Source organism: Panthera onca, chromosome D4 (genome assembly GCF_046562875.1).
Source record: "Panthera onca isolate mPanOnc1 chromosome D4, mPanOnc1 haplotype 2, whole genome shotgun sequence".
Classification (NCBI taxonomy): domain Eukaryota; kingdom Metazoa; phylum Chordata; class Mammalia; order Carnivora; family Felidae; genus Panthera; species Panthera onca.
This window is the reverse complement of record NC_138351.1, coordinates 87,544,105-87,560,274: the sequence shown is the minus strand read 5'-3', so window position 1 is coordinate 87,560,274 and position 16,170 is coordinate 87,544,105. Positions and strand designations below refer to the sequence as shown.

At 54.9% G+C, this 16,170-nt stretch overlaps 1 protein-coding gene across 1 annotated transcript; it reads right to left on the bottom strand.

Moving 5' to 3' along the window:
• Positions 1-813: 813 nt before the first annotated feature.
• Positions 814-16,166, bottom strand: URM1 (ubiquitin related modifier 1). Its single transcript, XM_060608480.2, has 5 exons — positions 16,051-16,166; positions 11,809-11,879; positions 3,578-3,659; positions 2,214-2,262; positions 814-1,877 (listed from the first exon to the last, which is right to left on the bottom strand). Exons 1-5 carry the CDS (start codon positions 16,083-16,085, stop codon positions 1,809-1,811), a joined length of 306 nt encoding a protein of 101 aa, XP_060464463.1. The 5' UTR covers positions 16,086-16,166; the 3' UTR covers positions 814-1,808.
• Positions 16,167-16,170: the final 4 nt, after the last annotated feature.

The window sequence follows — 16,170 nt, the reverse complement described above, 5'->3', positions numbered from 1 at the left end:
TCAGTGAGATTGTAGGGGGCCATTTCAAATCCCTTGCTCTGTTCCCTAACATGGAGATCCTGGCCTCAGCACCTTGGGCGGGTTGGTCATACAGCCTTTCTAGACAGCACTTGGACCCCAACACTGGCCTTAACTCGCACTCAGACCAGCTCCTACCCATAACCCCAACATGGCTGGCCCCCACCTATGCAACCCAGGAGGTCTCTACCCCCAGAGCACTGGAAAGAAGCCCAGAAGCCAGGGGTCGTGTGTCCCCCTAGGCCTTGAGAATGATGTGCACACACATCGCCCCCATCCCCAACGCTGCCGAGACAACCACTTGGCACTTTCATCTCCAAAGAATGAGAGAAATTCCACCTTAAACCATTGACATTTAATAGAAAGCAATGTTTTGGGTGGGATGATGTTAATGCCCTAATTTTTTTTTTTTTTTTTTTTTTGAGGTTTCCCTCCAGCAAGGCTTTTCCTCCAGGTCATGGGAAGGGAGGTTCAGCAGTCTTATATGCCACCCCCATTCTGCATTCTGGGGCTGCAGCTGGTGGGACAAAGCCTAGCCTCAGACAGACAAAGTAGAGAAGTGTCCTGGGACCCAGACAGGTCAGCACAGACTGGCTTTGCCATCCCTGTCTCCAGACGGCCATGTCGGATCACCCCCTCCTAGACAGCCTGTGTAGTCTGGGTTTCAACCCCTGCCCTCTGTTGGGTGAAGGGCAGCTCTGAAAGCCCTTGGCTGGGGCAGAGACTGGACCGGGGACCATGGCTGGGGGGATGTGAGGTGCCACTGGTTTCTAAGGATGAAGCTCCAGGCAAAGCTAGTAAACAACCTAGTCTTTTATTTGCCCAAGGCCAGCTGTTGCAGACACTGAGGCCCCAAGACTTCCAGAAGGGATGGAGGGAGGAGGGGCGAACCATCCTGCCTACCAGGTGCTGCCTGCCCCCATCCTGCTTCCTGCAGGAGGTGGGAAAGGAGATGAAGTCTCCATTTGTGCCATCAAGTATCAAGCCTGCTTTCAGATACTATAAATACTCAATTGCCACTGAAGAGGAAACTGAGGCACTCTGACTCCCCAGGCCGCTATCTGCCAGTTCAAGCTTTTGCCTGCTCTCTCTCTCCAGAATGGGCTGCAGGCAGCCTTTTGCTGGGGGAGGGTCTCAGGAGCCCATCTGGTGGCCTGTGTGTGGGGGGGAAGGCCAGCCAGGGTCAAGGGCTGGGGCTGGGGGAGCAGGAGGAGGGGTGTGGCTGGAAGAGCAGCTGCTGGGAGGGGGGAGTCAGCACTGAATAGGGGACCCCAGCTGGGGTTCCATAATGATATCAGTGGGGGACGGCCAGAGCCCTCTGCTGTCTGGATGGGGAAACTGAGGCAGAGACTCCTCCCATCTTTGAGAAGGGAGGGGGCTCCTATAAGCTATTCGGGTCCATTCCTCTTCTCCTCGAAGACGCTACAGCCCAGGAGTTGGAGCGTGTCAGTGGTCACTCAGTGTTTAGATTGAGATACAAGGAGTGGGAGGTGGCTGGGTCACCTGGCCACGGAGCCCCCTTCATGTTGTGACCAACCAGAGGGGCACCCTCCCCCACCTCAGCTGCTGGGAAGGGAGGCAGGGCTGAGCCTGCCCACCCCCACTCACGTGCCTGAGAAAGGCTCATTTTTAGCACCTGGCCTCTTTTCCCTGCCTGGAGGGAGCTCGGGGGACAGAGCAGGGAAGAAAGCGGCCAAGGGGGACAGGGAGACCTGGAAGCAGGGCCCCAGGGGATGTCTGATTGTTCTCTTCTCCCCACCCCAAGGGAGCCTGGGCACAGTGCGGGGCCCTCAGCCGCCGTGCAGCGTGGATATGAAGAGGATGCTGTCCTGGTCCTGCAGCTGGTAGTCCAGCTCACCCTGGTCCAGGAGAGAGAGGAGAGTGTCAGGGCCCTTCTTCCAGCCTCTCCTCAGCGGTCGGGAGGGAAGGGGGGGCCCGGATGCTTTGGGAGAGAAGGATAAAATCTACCAGAAAAACGAGTGCCCTGACGTTAATTTGCACATCTCCAGGACGGAGGAAAGCACACTTCCCCCAGCTACCCGTTCCTTCCTTCCCGGGACGGGAGACTTGAGTGGCCTCAGGTTGGAGGCCAAGTGGGACAGAGGACCAACCAGCCACCCCCTCTGGGCCTGATGAAAGGCCGAAGGCTGTCCTAGGGAAGCAGTGAGGGGAGGGATATCCCCCAAGGTACTGACCAGCAGTTCCCAGTCGGCATCGTTAACGAGCACCAGAATTCCTGGCCGCCTGTGGGAAAGAGGGAGTGAGGAGCAGGCAGTGAAGGGCAGGGGGCAGGAGGCAGGAGGCAGCAGGGGTAGAGAGGCTGAGAGACTTGGGCCGGAGGACGGTGCGGTGGAAGATTTTCCTCCCGAGGTTCTGATCGAAGATCACCCAGGAAGAGGAGGGGACACTCTGAGTCTACGGGAAACCAGGCCAGACAGTCATGGCCTTTGGGATGGAAAACAGGTGCAAATTCCAGCACCACCTCCCAGACCTCAGGCAACTCATTTTGTTTCTCCCGGCATCAGTGTCCTCATCTGAAAATGGCCTAACTCACAGCCTTCCTCCCGGACTGTGCCAGATGAGATGGCATGATGCGTGTCCATCATGGTGACCCTGGTAGCAGCGTATTTTTCCAGGTGTCTCACCTCACTGTCCCAGGCCTCCCACATGCCCGTGCTGGAGAGGAGACTATCTTGGCTCTTCAGAATCAGGGAGGGCTGCCAGTGGCCTCCAGCCCCCACATGCCCAGGAGCGGCCCTGTCTGGTGTAAGGCTGGGTAGGCTGATGTCTGGACAGGTATCGGTCTGGCTCCTGCTGGCAGCAGCCCAAGGAGCGCAACTGTCCTTGGGGGCAGCTTCCATCACCGCTGGACTGTGACCCGGGCCAGGGGTCTGAATGGCAGCCTTAGCCCCCCAGGGCGTGCTGGTGACCTCTGCTTCAAGGGGATGACTGAGTCCCACAAGCACCTTGCCCACCTCTTTTTCTTTTTTCTATAAGAAGGCTGGCCTTCTTATAGAAGCACAGCGACTTCTTGGCACATGGCTCCTTTCCCAGGAGGCCGGGCTAGGCCTTGGACAGGCACGGATGCTTTGGGCTAGGTGTAGGGGTGTCCCCAGTGAGCACAAATGTGCGTGTGTGCGTCCACGTGTGTGTACACGTGCGCGTACACGTGCGCACACTGACTCCCTGGAATTCTAGACCCGTGTGCTCCAACGCACCTGTGAGCCTCTATTCACATTTCCAGGGCTCAAAAGGCTCGTGTGCTTAGCGACTCTACTGGACAGCATAGACACACAGCATTTGCATCATCACAGAAAGTTGTACGGGACGACAGTCCCAAATTGTCGGGGGATGAAAGGGACCTTGCAAAGGCAGCATCTTTTGCTCAGTACTTTCTGTATGGAGAGAATAGCTGAGGCCCAGAGACAAAGGGAGGATAAAGGGAAGAGGACCCCAAGAAGACTGTAGGGGAACCCAAGGATAGGGGTTCAAACCTCCACTCCCCTCCCCCCAAAACCACCGCCTGCCCTCCTCGGGGAAGGAGGAGGAAGGGACTCACACGCTATCTCCCTGGATGAACAACTCTGGCCGCTCTTTTAGCAAGTTCTTCTTGATCCAGACAAGGAGGTTCCGGATGTCCCCTGGAAAGGAAGGCACAGAACAAACTATTGCCAAACCCCAATGATTTCTGGCCCTCAGAGACTTGCCTGGATCAGAAGTGGACATAGGATTCTGGGGGCGTCTTTTAGACCAGGCTTTCATGGCCCCAGAACTTGTGGATTCCCAAGGTGAGGAAATGGGTTAGGAGGTTGGTGCCCTGCCAGAGAGGTCTTCAGAGAAAGTGGCTCTGCTCAAGACTTAAGGAGGTGACGGGGCCTCAAGACAGACAGCCGTAGGAACTGTCACATGTGAAAGGGCTGGGAGACAGGCCCCCACAAGTTCCGGAAGATGGTTCGAAGCTGCCACAGATAGGCTTCTGAGAGGGCCCTGAAGAGCCCCCTCCACCTTTCTCTCTCCAGCCAGTCCCAGAAGGGGGGATTCATCTTTGCTCTTGGAGGGGTCTGCATATATTTCCCTTTGTGAGGGAAGAAAAACAATTGCTGAGCCGATAACATCAGTTAATTTCCTCTGGCAGAGGGAGAGAAGGATCCTTCACCCGCCGGAGACGCTGACAAATCACTGCCCCATTGCCCCCACCTTCACAGAGCCCCCCAGGCCGGGGACGGCCACGCTGAAGAGGCAAGAGGTTCAGGACTGAAAGGGCCTTTCCTTCCCAGCTGGACACTGAGATCTGCCACTCTGGTTCTGGGACAGTCACCAAGCTCTTTGCACATCATGTGGAGGCTCAGAGCCATCTGTCCCCTGGGTCACCTCTCCTTTCCTAGGAACAGGGTCCCTGGCCACGGCACACTGAAATCTGGCTCTATAAACTCCTCAAAGCCTATGGCTCTCAACTATCCACACCTCCAACAGACTGTCTCCTAAGGCTGCAGGAGTTCCTTCTCTCCCCGAGACCACCTGAGAACTGAAAGTCCTGGGGAGACAACTGGTCTCTGGGAAATCAGCAGGGGCCTGGGGCTAGCCACCCCTATCCTGACTTAGTCTCTCAGAAGCGTCTGCTGTCCTGAACACATGCCCGAGACAAAGCTCCAGGGTGAAGCTGGACAAAGGCCCAGGTAGTGCCTTGGTTTCTCTGCCTAGAACGACAGCCCTGGCACACAGGTGAGGGAAAATCGGCTTGGACAAGAGAAGCTCAGTTCTGCCCCAGTCTAGGCCCAGCAGCGTGTCTCCACCCTAGCATCAGCCTTGGACAGGACTTTAAGGCATTCTCTCTGACCCGCGTGGGAGCCTTCTAGGAGGCAGGCAGGCTGCACCCCGGATGGACCCGGACACTCTGCTCCGTGCCAACTTCCCTGGGTCGTATGCCAGCAGAGCACAGGGCCATGGGCAAAGTGTCCAATGTCTGAGGCTGCCGCCTTTCGATTTTAATTCCTGCTTTTACACAAAGCAGATTCGAGTCCTCATGGTCCCTGGAGTGGGCAGGGGATGGGGAGTGCAGCCTCCGACTAGCTGCGGTCCGTTTACACTCTGGCTGGGTTTCTCCCTGAGGCCTGGTTTCAGAGGTTTCCCCTTGGCCTCCATCTTGGCACTGTCTGGTGGGCCGCCAGCCCATACATCTTGCTGCCGCTCGATACAGCCGCCGGGGTCTGACGCATCCATCAGCCAGCCATGGCAGGCGGGGTTGTGCCTGCGTGCGCGGAGGAGCTGAGAGGCACTGGGCAGTGCCTGGCCTGAGGGCCACCAGCTGTACCTCCACAGCCCTGGCTGGCCGGTACAGAACCAGGACCCCGTTGGGTAAAGGCCCGGGCTCCCTCCAAAAGGAGGCGGGGGGGGGGGGGGGGGGGGCTCTGCTTCACCCTGGATAGGCTGGGGGGAGGGGAGAGGGCTAGTGGTCATGTCGGGGTCATCCAAGTGAAGGCACCATCATGGAGTCCCAGAGGGGTGGACTGGGGGGTGAGTCTGCTGTCGGTACGGGCTCATTTATCATGATGCTCCTCTTTGCTGAGGTCACTCCCTCCCTTTTCTGTGCCCCCCAGGCCTGCCCACATTCTTGATAGCCTGTTTCCATGGTGAGGCCACCGTATTGTTCCCCCATGCCTGGATTTGGGGGTGGGGAGAGGTGGAACTCACGGCTCCCTTCACAAGGAGGCCTGCAAGGGCCACTCGGCCTGGCCTGAAACACACCCCCAGGGACATCTTGCTAGGCTTGCTGAGGCCCAGACAATATGCAAATAATCTCCAAGCCAGATGGTCGGCTTCCAAAGGCGCCCAGGGGAGGAGGAAGGGTTAAGCAGAGTCAGGGACTGGTGGCTCTGGGGAATCTTCGATCCACCTTCCCCCTCTATGTCCTCCTGCCTTCCCGCTCCCACGGAGGGTGGTTTCCCTCCTGGGATTTGCAAGGCAAATATTTACTGAGCAACTACTATGTGCCAGGTGCTAGGAAGACGGCAATGAGCAAGAAGGACGCAGAGCCCGCCCTCATGGAGCTAACAGGCCAGCAGGGGAGACGGCCACCACTTATTCAATCAGTGGTGATAAATGCTATCTCTTTTGTGCGGGTGCAGGAAAACTTTTCTGAGGACGTTCATGTTGATGCTGAGGCCTCATGGATGAGCAGGGCAGGACGGGGAAGCATCCCAGGCAGGAGAAAGAATACACATGAAGACTTAATGGCGGGATGGAATTGGCAGGTTCAAGGTAATAGAACAGAGAAAGCAAGACAATCAGCAGATGAGACCAAAGCAGTAGCCAGGGGCCAGACCATGCAGGGCATGCAGGGGCCTTGAGACAGGTCTTCCCCGGAAGAGGCCTCTCCTTCCTCGTGTACTCCAAGTTTGCTCCATGGGTACAGAACCCACACTGCCTGGGCTGGGGCTCCCTGTTTCTCTGGCTACGCACGTTATCGAGATCCAGCTCAAATTCATGTTCCTAAACGGCATGACCGTTAGGAACCAGAGTGTGTTCTGAGGACCTGGTGTGGCCACAGCACACAGCACACAGCACACAATCTCACACACAGAACCCGCCTGAGATGTTTGCTGGACATGTGGACGACTATGGAGGGAGAAGAGGTTGGGAACACAGACAGTCCCAGTTCTGAGTTTAAACCCATTACTTCTTGGTCCTACGACCTTGGCCGTGGGATTCTCTGAGCCGCAGCTTCCTTTGGGAAATGGGAGTGGTAAGAACGCCTCACACAGTGGTCATGAGGACTGAATCAGACGATCCATATAAAGTTCCTGGCACGTCAGTGCCGTGACTGTTCTGTGATCCGGAGGAAAAACCCGTACCCTTTGCTCTCTCCCAGTGTCCTGAGCTTCCACAAGCTCTGCTCAGGCCCCTGGCACCCTGGGGATGTGCTCGGACAGTCTCCGGGGTGGAGTACAGTCAAGGACTCATCAGATAATGCTGGGACTGGCTGGGGTTTTCTGTAGGATCCACTGCCATCAAAAGCTGGAAAGGCAATGGGGGAATGGGGTGGGGGGCTGGGAGCAGTGAGGGGACCCCAGACACTGGCCTTCCCTCAACTTTATTATTTTAAAAATCTTTTTTTTTTTTTTTAAAGTAAACTCTATACACAATGTGGGGCTTGAACTCATGACCTCCAAGGTCAAGAGCTCTACTGACTGAGCCAGCCAGGTGTTCCCTTCCATTTTCGATGTTCAGACCCCTAAGATGCTCCCAGGACAGCCCAGGTGGAAGGAATCACATTCTGAGGCTGTGGAGGCCAGAATGCCGGCATCTGATAGGCACCTAATACAAGGTCTCCAGCAAGGAAGCCTGGCCCGCCCATTTGGGAAACAGCAGTAATGGGAGCTGCTGCTCTGTGGCGGAGTGGTTAAGAGCTGGGGTTCTGGAGCTGGGGGACCCTGAGCTGCTGCTAGATGCCCTGGATAGGGCATCTGGGAGGGCACCAGTTGCAGTGTCAGCCTGACATACGGGGACAGCGATCCAAACCCCAAAGCGCTGCCGTGAGGGTTCAGGCATAAAGGGAGCAGCAGGCCCTGTGGAGCGTCCACTGCACAGGACAATATCCTCTGGCCACAGTGACTCAGGGCTCCTTATCCCCTTGGCTGCCAGACCCCTCTCCTGCAGGCTGTTGGCAAAGGGGCACCACACACTCCCCTCTTAGCACCTACGGAAGCTTCCACCAGGATTGCTCACCCAGTTGACCTGTCCTTGTCTGCGGACACTGACCACCCACTGTGGCAGCCCCTCCCTGCCACTGGTGTCCATCCTAGGTTCTTGGGCTGAAAGAGAACAATCCCAAGATCTTATCTGCTCATGAACTCGCCTGCGACAGACCCACATCCAGCCTCTCTTTGATCACCTCCAGGGAGAACCTTGCCCCCAACCAGAAATCTATCTTCCTGACACTCGCACCCAATGAGCCTTGGTTGGTCCACAGGGACCACACCAACAAAAGTGGCCCCTCTTCCACACACCACTCAGTTCTGGGAGAGCCAGACCCCCTAAGTCTTCTCCTCCATAAGGTTAAACCGCTCCAGTTCCCACCAAGTCCACCAGGCTCCAGGCTCTTCTGGGAGCCCACCCCAGGCCTTAGTTGAAAAGGGAGAAGAAAGAGCAGAGATGGGGGGAGTAAAGGAGAAGAGAGGGTAGAGGGAACATCAGAGGGTCTATTTACAAGTGAATGGGGGTAAGAATGGAGCAGTTTGTGGGCTAAACTGGCCTCAGAAGGAGGTTTACAGATGTGCAGGGGACGCTCCTCATTGTTTAATTAAGCAGAAAGTGGATCTTTTCAAAAGCAATTTTGCACAGGGACTGGGAGGGGTTGGGGGAGAGGAGGGCGGTGGGGAGGGGATCAGCAAACAGGCCCCAGAGCAGAGAAAGGAACAGCTGGCCCCAGAGAGGCTGTGAAATGCATGCTAAGCAGTTTAAAGCGCCCGGGAGCTCCCTCCAGCTCCCTGGCCGGGCCACCCTGTAATACAAAGGCAGGGCAGAGGAAGAAGGGCAGGGAAAGGTGAGGCCTAGTGTCTCCTCCTGGGGGCCAGGGCAGGTAAGGCCCACATGGGGACAGTCTGTCTCCCCTGAAGTTTTGGGTTTGCTCCAGCCCACTGACCAACCACGGGCTGGGGGCCTTGCACCGAAGGAGCTCTTGATGTATAAAAGCCAGCCCCCAGCAGCCACAATGTCCGAAACTGATGGTGCTACCAACCTCTGCCAATCAAGGCCTGCTCCACGGAGATGGCTGTTAGGAGGTCCCCTCTACACGCATAACTTCTCACCAACACATCCCGATTCCCAGAATTGTATGCTCAGATCTGGAAGCAACTTTCCCAGACTGTGGATGTCCGATGGATAGCCAGCTCAATAAAGACTAAATCTAACCCAACCTCCCGTTTCACAGATGGGAAAAAAGAGGCCCGTGGAACTAAGTGATCTGCAAACGCGCACTGCCAGGGCTCCTCCTGCAAGCTCACCCCCTTTGGCCTTGCCCATCCTCTTTTCCCAAGTTGGCTCGGTTGGAAGCTCTCCCCTGGCCCAGGACCCAGGGCTCCGGAGTCCCCTTGTTTGTGAGACTTGTCACAATCCATAATCTTATGGTTGCTATTTTCTCTGCTGGAGTCTCCAAGACCTGCTTGGCCAAGTTGCAGCCCCCGGGCTGGGAAGGCTGCCAGTCGACAGTGCTGGGCACGGGCTTGGGGGAAGAGTGAGACTCTGCTGGCGGCACCCGCTGGGCTCCTGTGTGCCAGGGTAATGTCTGGCAGCTGCCAGCCAGCTCCGTGGCTGCGGTGTGACCTATGCCTCTGGGCGCAGCAGGGCAAAAATGGGAACCAGGGGTAAAGATCCACTGCCAAGGGCCCAAAGGCTGAGTAAAGGGGCCATTTCAGTTTCTCTCCCACTTCCTTTTCGGCCATCCCAGAGAGGGGAGGACAGGCCCCATCGGCCCCATAAGCAGTAAATGGAGAATGAGAGATCAAACATCTGCGCTTAGCCCAGTCTCCCTATTTCTGCAACTCTGGACAGGTCTTTCCGTCTCTCTCAGAGATCTGGTTTTCTTGATAGATAATATTTACTATGGTCATTACACAAATCAAAGTAGCTGTTGAAGGCATGGATGAATGAATGAATGAATGAATGAATGAATGAAAGTGTCAAAACCAGAAAATACACTGCAGGTAGGAGAGGTCATGTGGGTCAAGGGAGTTAGTGGCACCACGCAAGGCCTTTGGAGACCCTGAAGTCTGGTTCTAAATCCCAGTTCTGCCACTTAAATAACTGCGCGGTGTGGACCTTGATGTCTTGGAGTTTGGGTTTCCAGTTTTTAAAACGGGAATGATAACGGCAGCTACCGCCTAGGAATCTGTGACAATTATTTGCACAACCAACAGGGGTGCGGTCTACCACGCCAAACTCAGCCTGTGCCCCTCATCACACTGGCCTTTCTTCAGTTCCTGGACCACCTTGAGGGTTTTTACCAAGAGCTACCCCCTCTACTTGGAACGGCCCTCTGCACCTCTGCTCTCCCTGCCGATTTATGAGGCCAGCTTCTTTCTATCCTTCAGGTCTTCGCCTCAAAGCCACCTCTTTAGAAGCCTGCCCTTACCACCGGCTCGCGTTCAAAGCCCCTGTGTGTTCTCCTCGTGCCAATGCCCACCACCTGGGCAGTTTACATTAGGTGTTTCCCGGTTTGCTGCCTGCCTCCACTTCCATTATGCTCCATTTAGGGCGAGAACCACATCTGTTTTGCTCACCACCGAATACCCAGCAACTAATACGGTGCCTGCTACAAAGGGGGCACTCAAAACCAGATATGCCAACCGCAACCACGAAGTACTTCCTCCCATCTCTGGCACACGGTAAACACTCAGCCAGTGGATGAATGAAGGGGACTGGAATCACTAAACCTGCCATGCAAATGCAGGGGAAACGAATCCTAACTTGTGAGACTTTACTAACTTCCTGGCCAGGTCTTTGAGGCTGAATCTTTGAGAAGCTTCTGAGAGCCCCTTGTTCCCTCCCAAGGCTGTGTGGCCACCTGTCAAACTAAGGAACAGTCACCTTCGTCTTCCCCAGTCTTCCCCCACCAGGGATGCACACGGTCCCCCAATCCCGAAATTTAACCCCAGCCTCATGCCCGCTCCCAGCTCAAGGATGGCAGTGTCCTGTACTTTGGTGGGCGTCCCCAGCCTCTGAATGTGGCACACAGATCCACCCTGTGCCACTGCTCTCCAACCCAAGGGACGGTCAGAGACAGCTTGGCAGCCAGTGAATTTGGGGAATTGTCTGATTCCTGGCAGACGCGTGTCCAGTTCCAGAAGAACCCTGTCAAACCTCATGACCATTTCTCGACGGCCCGCTTCCGTGAACCTCATTCCCCTGCCTCCTCATGTGACTGATCTCCCCTCCCCGCAGAGCCATCTCATCCCCAGGTGGAGACGGGTTCCCATTCCTGAGCGCTCTGTTCTGGCGAGGATCCACTGCCAGGGCTGCCGAGCCCCTTCAGGGTTGCGGTGCCCGGGCCCCTGCCTCCAGGCTACCCCAGTATTTACCCAGCTGGACCCCTGTAAGTTACCTCTTCGACCCCCCTCCCCACCCAGTGTGAAGGCAGGGACCGGCTCTTCTTTACATGTCTCCCCAGTGCCTGGCACATGGTCTTCCACACAGGACATGCTCAGTGTACATTTGTTAAAGGAAGAAGATCAAGTACTTAAATGGACCAAAAAAACCAAAAACCAAAAAACCAAAAAACCCCAACGACCCACTGTCTCCCCCTCAGTCAACCTTCCCCATCACACCTCCTTTCTGGCTGGATACTTTTCTCCTCATCTAAATCCTCTCACCACGTGAGCCCATCCACACGGCTCTATTTTTGCTGAAGGTGACCCCCTTCAGGAGGACGCCTCTCTGCTGCCATCCGACAACAGCAGAGATGCGCGCTACAGCTTTTAGCATGTAGGGATTTCTGTCCCTACCTCACGTGTGAGAACACTAAAGCTCAGAGAGGTGAGGTGCCTGGCCTAAGGCTCTAGAGAGATTCAAACTTGAGTCTGTCTGAATCCAGAACCTGCATCTGTAAGGACTGAGCTATGCTATCTCCTTCCTACAAAGCTGGCTCATCCCAGAGAGGATGGTGATGCCTCCTCCTCCCTCTCCCCTCTCCCACTGGCCAGGGAAACCCTGCCCCTTCCCCCTTGCACAGAGCTGAGTGACCCCAGGCTCCTGCTCAGCGGCCCTCAGAGCGGGGCTCGGAATGCTCATACTCACAGGGTTCCTCCTGTCCAGGCAAGGTGACCTGATGCTTCTTTATGCCGTCGAACAGGAGCTCTGCGCCGCCTCTGCAAAGGAGGGCCAGAGAAAGACAGCCGGGTGAGCTCCTGCAAATAGCTGGTGGAGACTGAAAACCGAAGGGGCTGGCATTAGAAGCCCAAGAGACGCACAGACCAAGGCTCAGGAACAGCTCGGGTACCAGACTGTGACGGATCCTCAAATGTGACTTCCTAATGTGAAGTGGGGTGCAGATAGTCTCTACCAATAATCAAGTACCCAAATTTGCAGACTCTCATTTTTACTCCTCCGCTTTCTCAAGAGGCAGCTTAGCATACAGGTGCAGAGAACAAGCTTTGGAGCTGTCGCCCTGAGATGGAGGCCGTGCTCCACCTCTGCCTGATGCCCAGACCTTGGGCATGTGACTCCATGTTCTCAAGCCTCAATCTTTCCATCTACAGAAGTGGCGAGGAGCCAGCATCAGGCACGGTGGAGACCCTGTGTGTTGAGGGGTCTCCTTGGGCCAGGGGAGGGTTTGAAATGCCCCTGCTTGTGCCACTCACTGCTGGGCCCGGTGGGCACACCACAGTGCTGGAGGTTGAGACTCCACTGGGTTTAGCAATAACTTTGCCATTCATAAGAATATTCTTCATCTCATTTCATTCTGAGGGCAGCCCAGGTAAGGAGGAAGGGAGGAAGACATTACTAGTTGTATCCGATGAAGAAGCAGACGGAGGCCCGGACAGGTTAAGTGACTTGTCCACGGTCACACAGGCAGTGGCTGAAGTGGGATTTGAATTCCAGCTGGTTTCTGCTTAGCCCCAGCAGCCTTGGCAGGAAGAAAACAAGACTCCCCAAAGGTCAGAAAGCCCCTTGAGGGCAGACCTTGGCTCACTTCTATGTGCCAGCACCTGGCCAAGGGGAGGCTGGGACAGCAGAGATGGTCGGAGCCAAGTCCAGAAGCCAGGGGTTTATGATGCGGACACCAGGGCTCTTTCAATGCCCCACAGTGCTTCTTCCTCTGGGTCTCCTGATTCCCATCTCGGACTTCACGTGGATCTTAACTGAGAAGGCCTTAACGGACTTTTGATGGATGTGACGCTTCCCGCTACACCACCCTTTCCCAATTTCGGAGAACAGAGATGTCCTGAGACAGTCCACTGGGAGGCAAAGGCAAGGCAAGCATTGTCATGGGGGAAACATGGGGCGACTGTCATCCAAACAAGGTCACGCTTTGTTGATGCAGAAATGTGGAGGGGGAGAGGAGGCCCATCTGTGGCCGCGCGCAGGGCCATTTCAGCTGCAAGCCTGCACAGAGCCTCCATTTATCCCCTTCCAAGAGCCTCGTTCTCTTCTGGGTGGGGGCTGGCACATGCAGCAGCTGGGGTGGGGGAGGGTGACAGGCAAGGGGCTCAGGAGTTGGGGGTCAGAGAAGAGGGGTGGGAACTGGGGGCACTGGAACCCAGGCAAACAACCAAGAGCGGCCAAACCTGGTGGTGCCAGGCTCAGAGGCCAAGGCTGTTTTTCCCTTTGCAAGCGGGTAAGGGAGAAGCAGTCTGGCTCAGAGTGACCTGTCACCACTGGGTTCACTGGCCTTCAAGGGAGGGGCTGGTGTTTGTGCTGCCAGCACATCTGGAGGGGTGGAAGGTGAACGCCCAGCCCCTGCAGAGATTCGGGAGGCAGGAAAGGGGCCTGTTTTGACCCCAGAAGAGAACCAAAGCCAGATTTTCTTACGTCCTATAGGGTTTGCTGTTCAAACTCAGTTAAGGAATTACATCTAAAGACACTTCACCTTTCCCTTCACTCCCCAGTTTGTGACAGGAGTGTTTCTTGGTACCAGTGGCTGGTATATACGCTCCTCAAACTGCCCTCACTTTTTCTAGCTTGTCTCTATCTGATCACCCCATGTATTTTTAGTTTTGTTTATTTCCCTTTGCCTGCTGGAATGCAAGCTCGGCCTAAAACAGAGCCTGGCACACAGCAGGCACTCAAGAAGTATTTGTTGAACGAATGAAAATGCCCATTTCTCCTCCTTCTCTGGCCTCAATGGCATTGCCTCTCTTTGCCAACACCTACCAGTCTCAGGAGGAAGGATAAGAGGAAAAGGAGAGGGAACCTCACATCTGGACCTCAGGGACGCAAAACACATTTCTACCGCATACTTTGAATTTTGTGTGACCTGAGAAAATGCTCCGCTAAGGACACTTCAGGTGGCAAGACAAAGGATGGCAGAATTGGTTCCTGACAAGATGAAAGGTATGAGAGGTCGTCTAGAGAGGCTCTCAAAGCAGGTAGGACAGACAGGATGACATCTGGTCAGGGGCTAACCACACACTTCAAGGATCACAGTGGCACTCAGGAACAAAAGGGAGAGAATGATGGGCAAGGTTTCTTTGCAAATCTGCTCAGGTTCAGAGTGAAGGGTGAAGGAAGTCCGCGAAGAAATGGAGAAAATGAAGGAAAAGCCAAGGGCAAAAGCATGCATTGACACAAAGAGAGATGGAATCTGGGTTTAAAATACACCGTAGATGTTCTTCCTTCCTGAGAAGCTGCAATTCTCATGGGACATTGTGGTGGTGAGCGGAGCTGTTCAAAGATGGGTAGACTGGGGGAGAAATGTTGTGGGGGTCACTCTTGCTCTTGCAGGTAAGGGAGGCTAAGGCTAGCGATGTTTAAACTAGAAAAGGGGTAATTAAGCTGGTTTGTAAGTTCTCGAAGGCAAGGACCATACTTTCCCTATAGGACTTCCCCACTGCTGCCAGCACAGTACCCGGCAGACAGAAAACATTTCTGATGAACAAAAACCAGGTCTGACTCAGTGACAATGAAAGGTAAGCTGACTGCAGAGAAACCTCGATACCGGTAGTCTGCAGCTTCTCCCTTTTCAGCTCTGCTGGGGCCTGTCAAAGTAGCAGGGATCTTCCTAGAACTTCCATGCTACGGGAGGGCTGGCGTAGGGGGCATAGCCGAGCCAAGGGTCGGTGAAGCAAAATAGTGAGGAGACCAGACCAGCATAGTTCTAATTGGACCCATGGGGCCAGACAATATTGTCAATTAAAATGCAGTTAACATTCATGAGACTGCCCCTTCTAAGGGACAGAAACACTGAGCACTGGAGGGCATGGACAGAGTTCTATTTATCTTTGTATCCTCAGTGCCTGGCTCACTGCCTGGCACATGATAGGCACTCAATAATGACTACTGAATGGACTATCCAGTGAAGGGAAAACATGAAAGAAACTGAGGGCATCCAATGGAAGGAAAGGCATTTATGGGTAGAGGTTTTAGATTACCATTTCAGATTTTTCCTTTCATATAAGCCTTGGCTTGTTTATCTTCACACACACACACACACACACACATACACACACACACACACACACGTGCACACACACATCTAGTCCCAGCTTTTTCCATGTGACTCGAAATTATACCACCCATCTCTTGGGTCTCAGTTCCTTTGCCTTCCCTCCAAGCTCTGCAGTTTCTCTCAGCTCTGAAATCACACGACAAACTCATTTGTAGGGAATAGAAGATCGTGGCTTGAGGGGACTTCCTCCCTGATGTGTGTTTCTTCAGCTATTGGGTGTGTGTGTCCCACTCCTGCTCCTCTTGTCTTGTGTATAACTGCACTGTCAACTTATTCTCCTCCACTGTGCTATTTATTTGTCCCCGTATCTTCGCCTGACTCAAGATCTGCAGAAGGCAATCAGCCAGTTTACTGAAGGACCTGAAAAAGGTTCAGGTCTGTTTAACACCCCCAAATCTTGGGAAAGAGAAGGAGTGCCGCCTCGGCCACACATCCCATGAGAAACAAGGCTCCAGGAACCGTGTAAGCGGAAATTGCTGCCCGAAGAAGAAATCTGGGGGTGAAGGGTAGTCCTTTTCGGCTCTAGGAGCTCAGATGCCAGACAAACGGGACTGGTCCAAAACGAGATTAGTAAACAAGGTAAGGAGGCCGTCTGCTAACGTCATGCCTTTTGAGTCCGGCAGGGCACGGAGCAACTGAGGAGTGCCCAGAGGACACCTCCACGCCCGGGCTTGCGCCTCTATTCCCGGACATACGGTCTCGTCGCCAAGGGAGACCGAGCCTCTCAGACTCTTCGAGGCGGGTGGCGTAGCTCTGGGAAGGCGCCAGGAGCCTCAGCGATTCGGTCGTGACAGGCCCCAAAGCAGAGGGAGGGGAGTTCCGGGCCCGACGACTTCAATCCATCCCCACAGTGCCCCAGCTCTGTGACTCACCCGAACTCCACCTCCACCGACAAGGGCGCTGCCATGTTGAGGAAGCCGAGCTCACAGGAAATTCCCTTAAACTTCCGGCCCTCCCGCCCACTTCCGGTCGCCACGAGCGGAAGAGGCGGT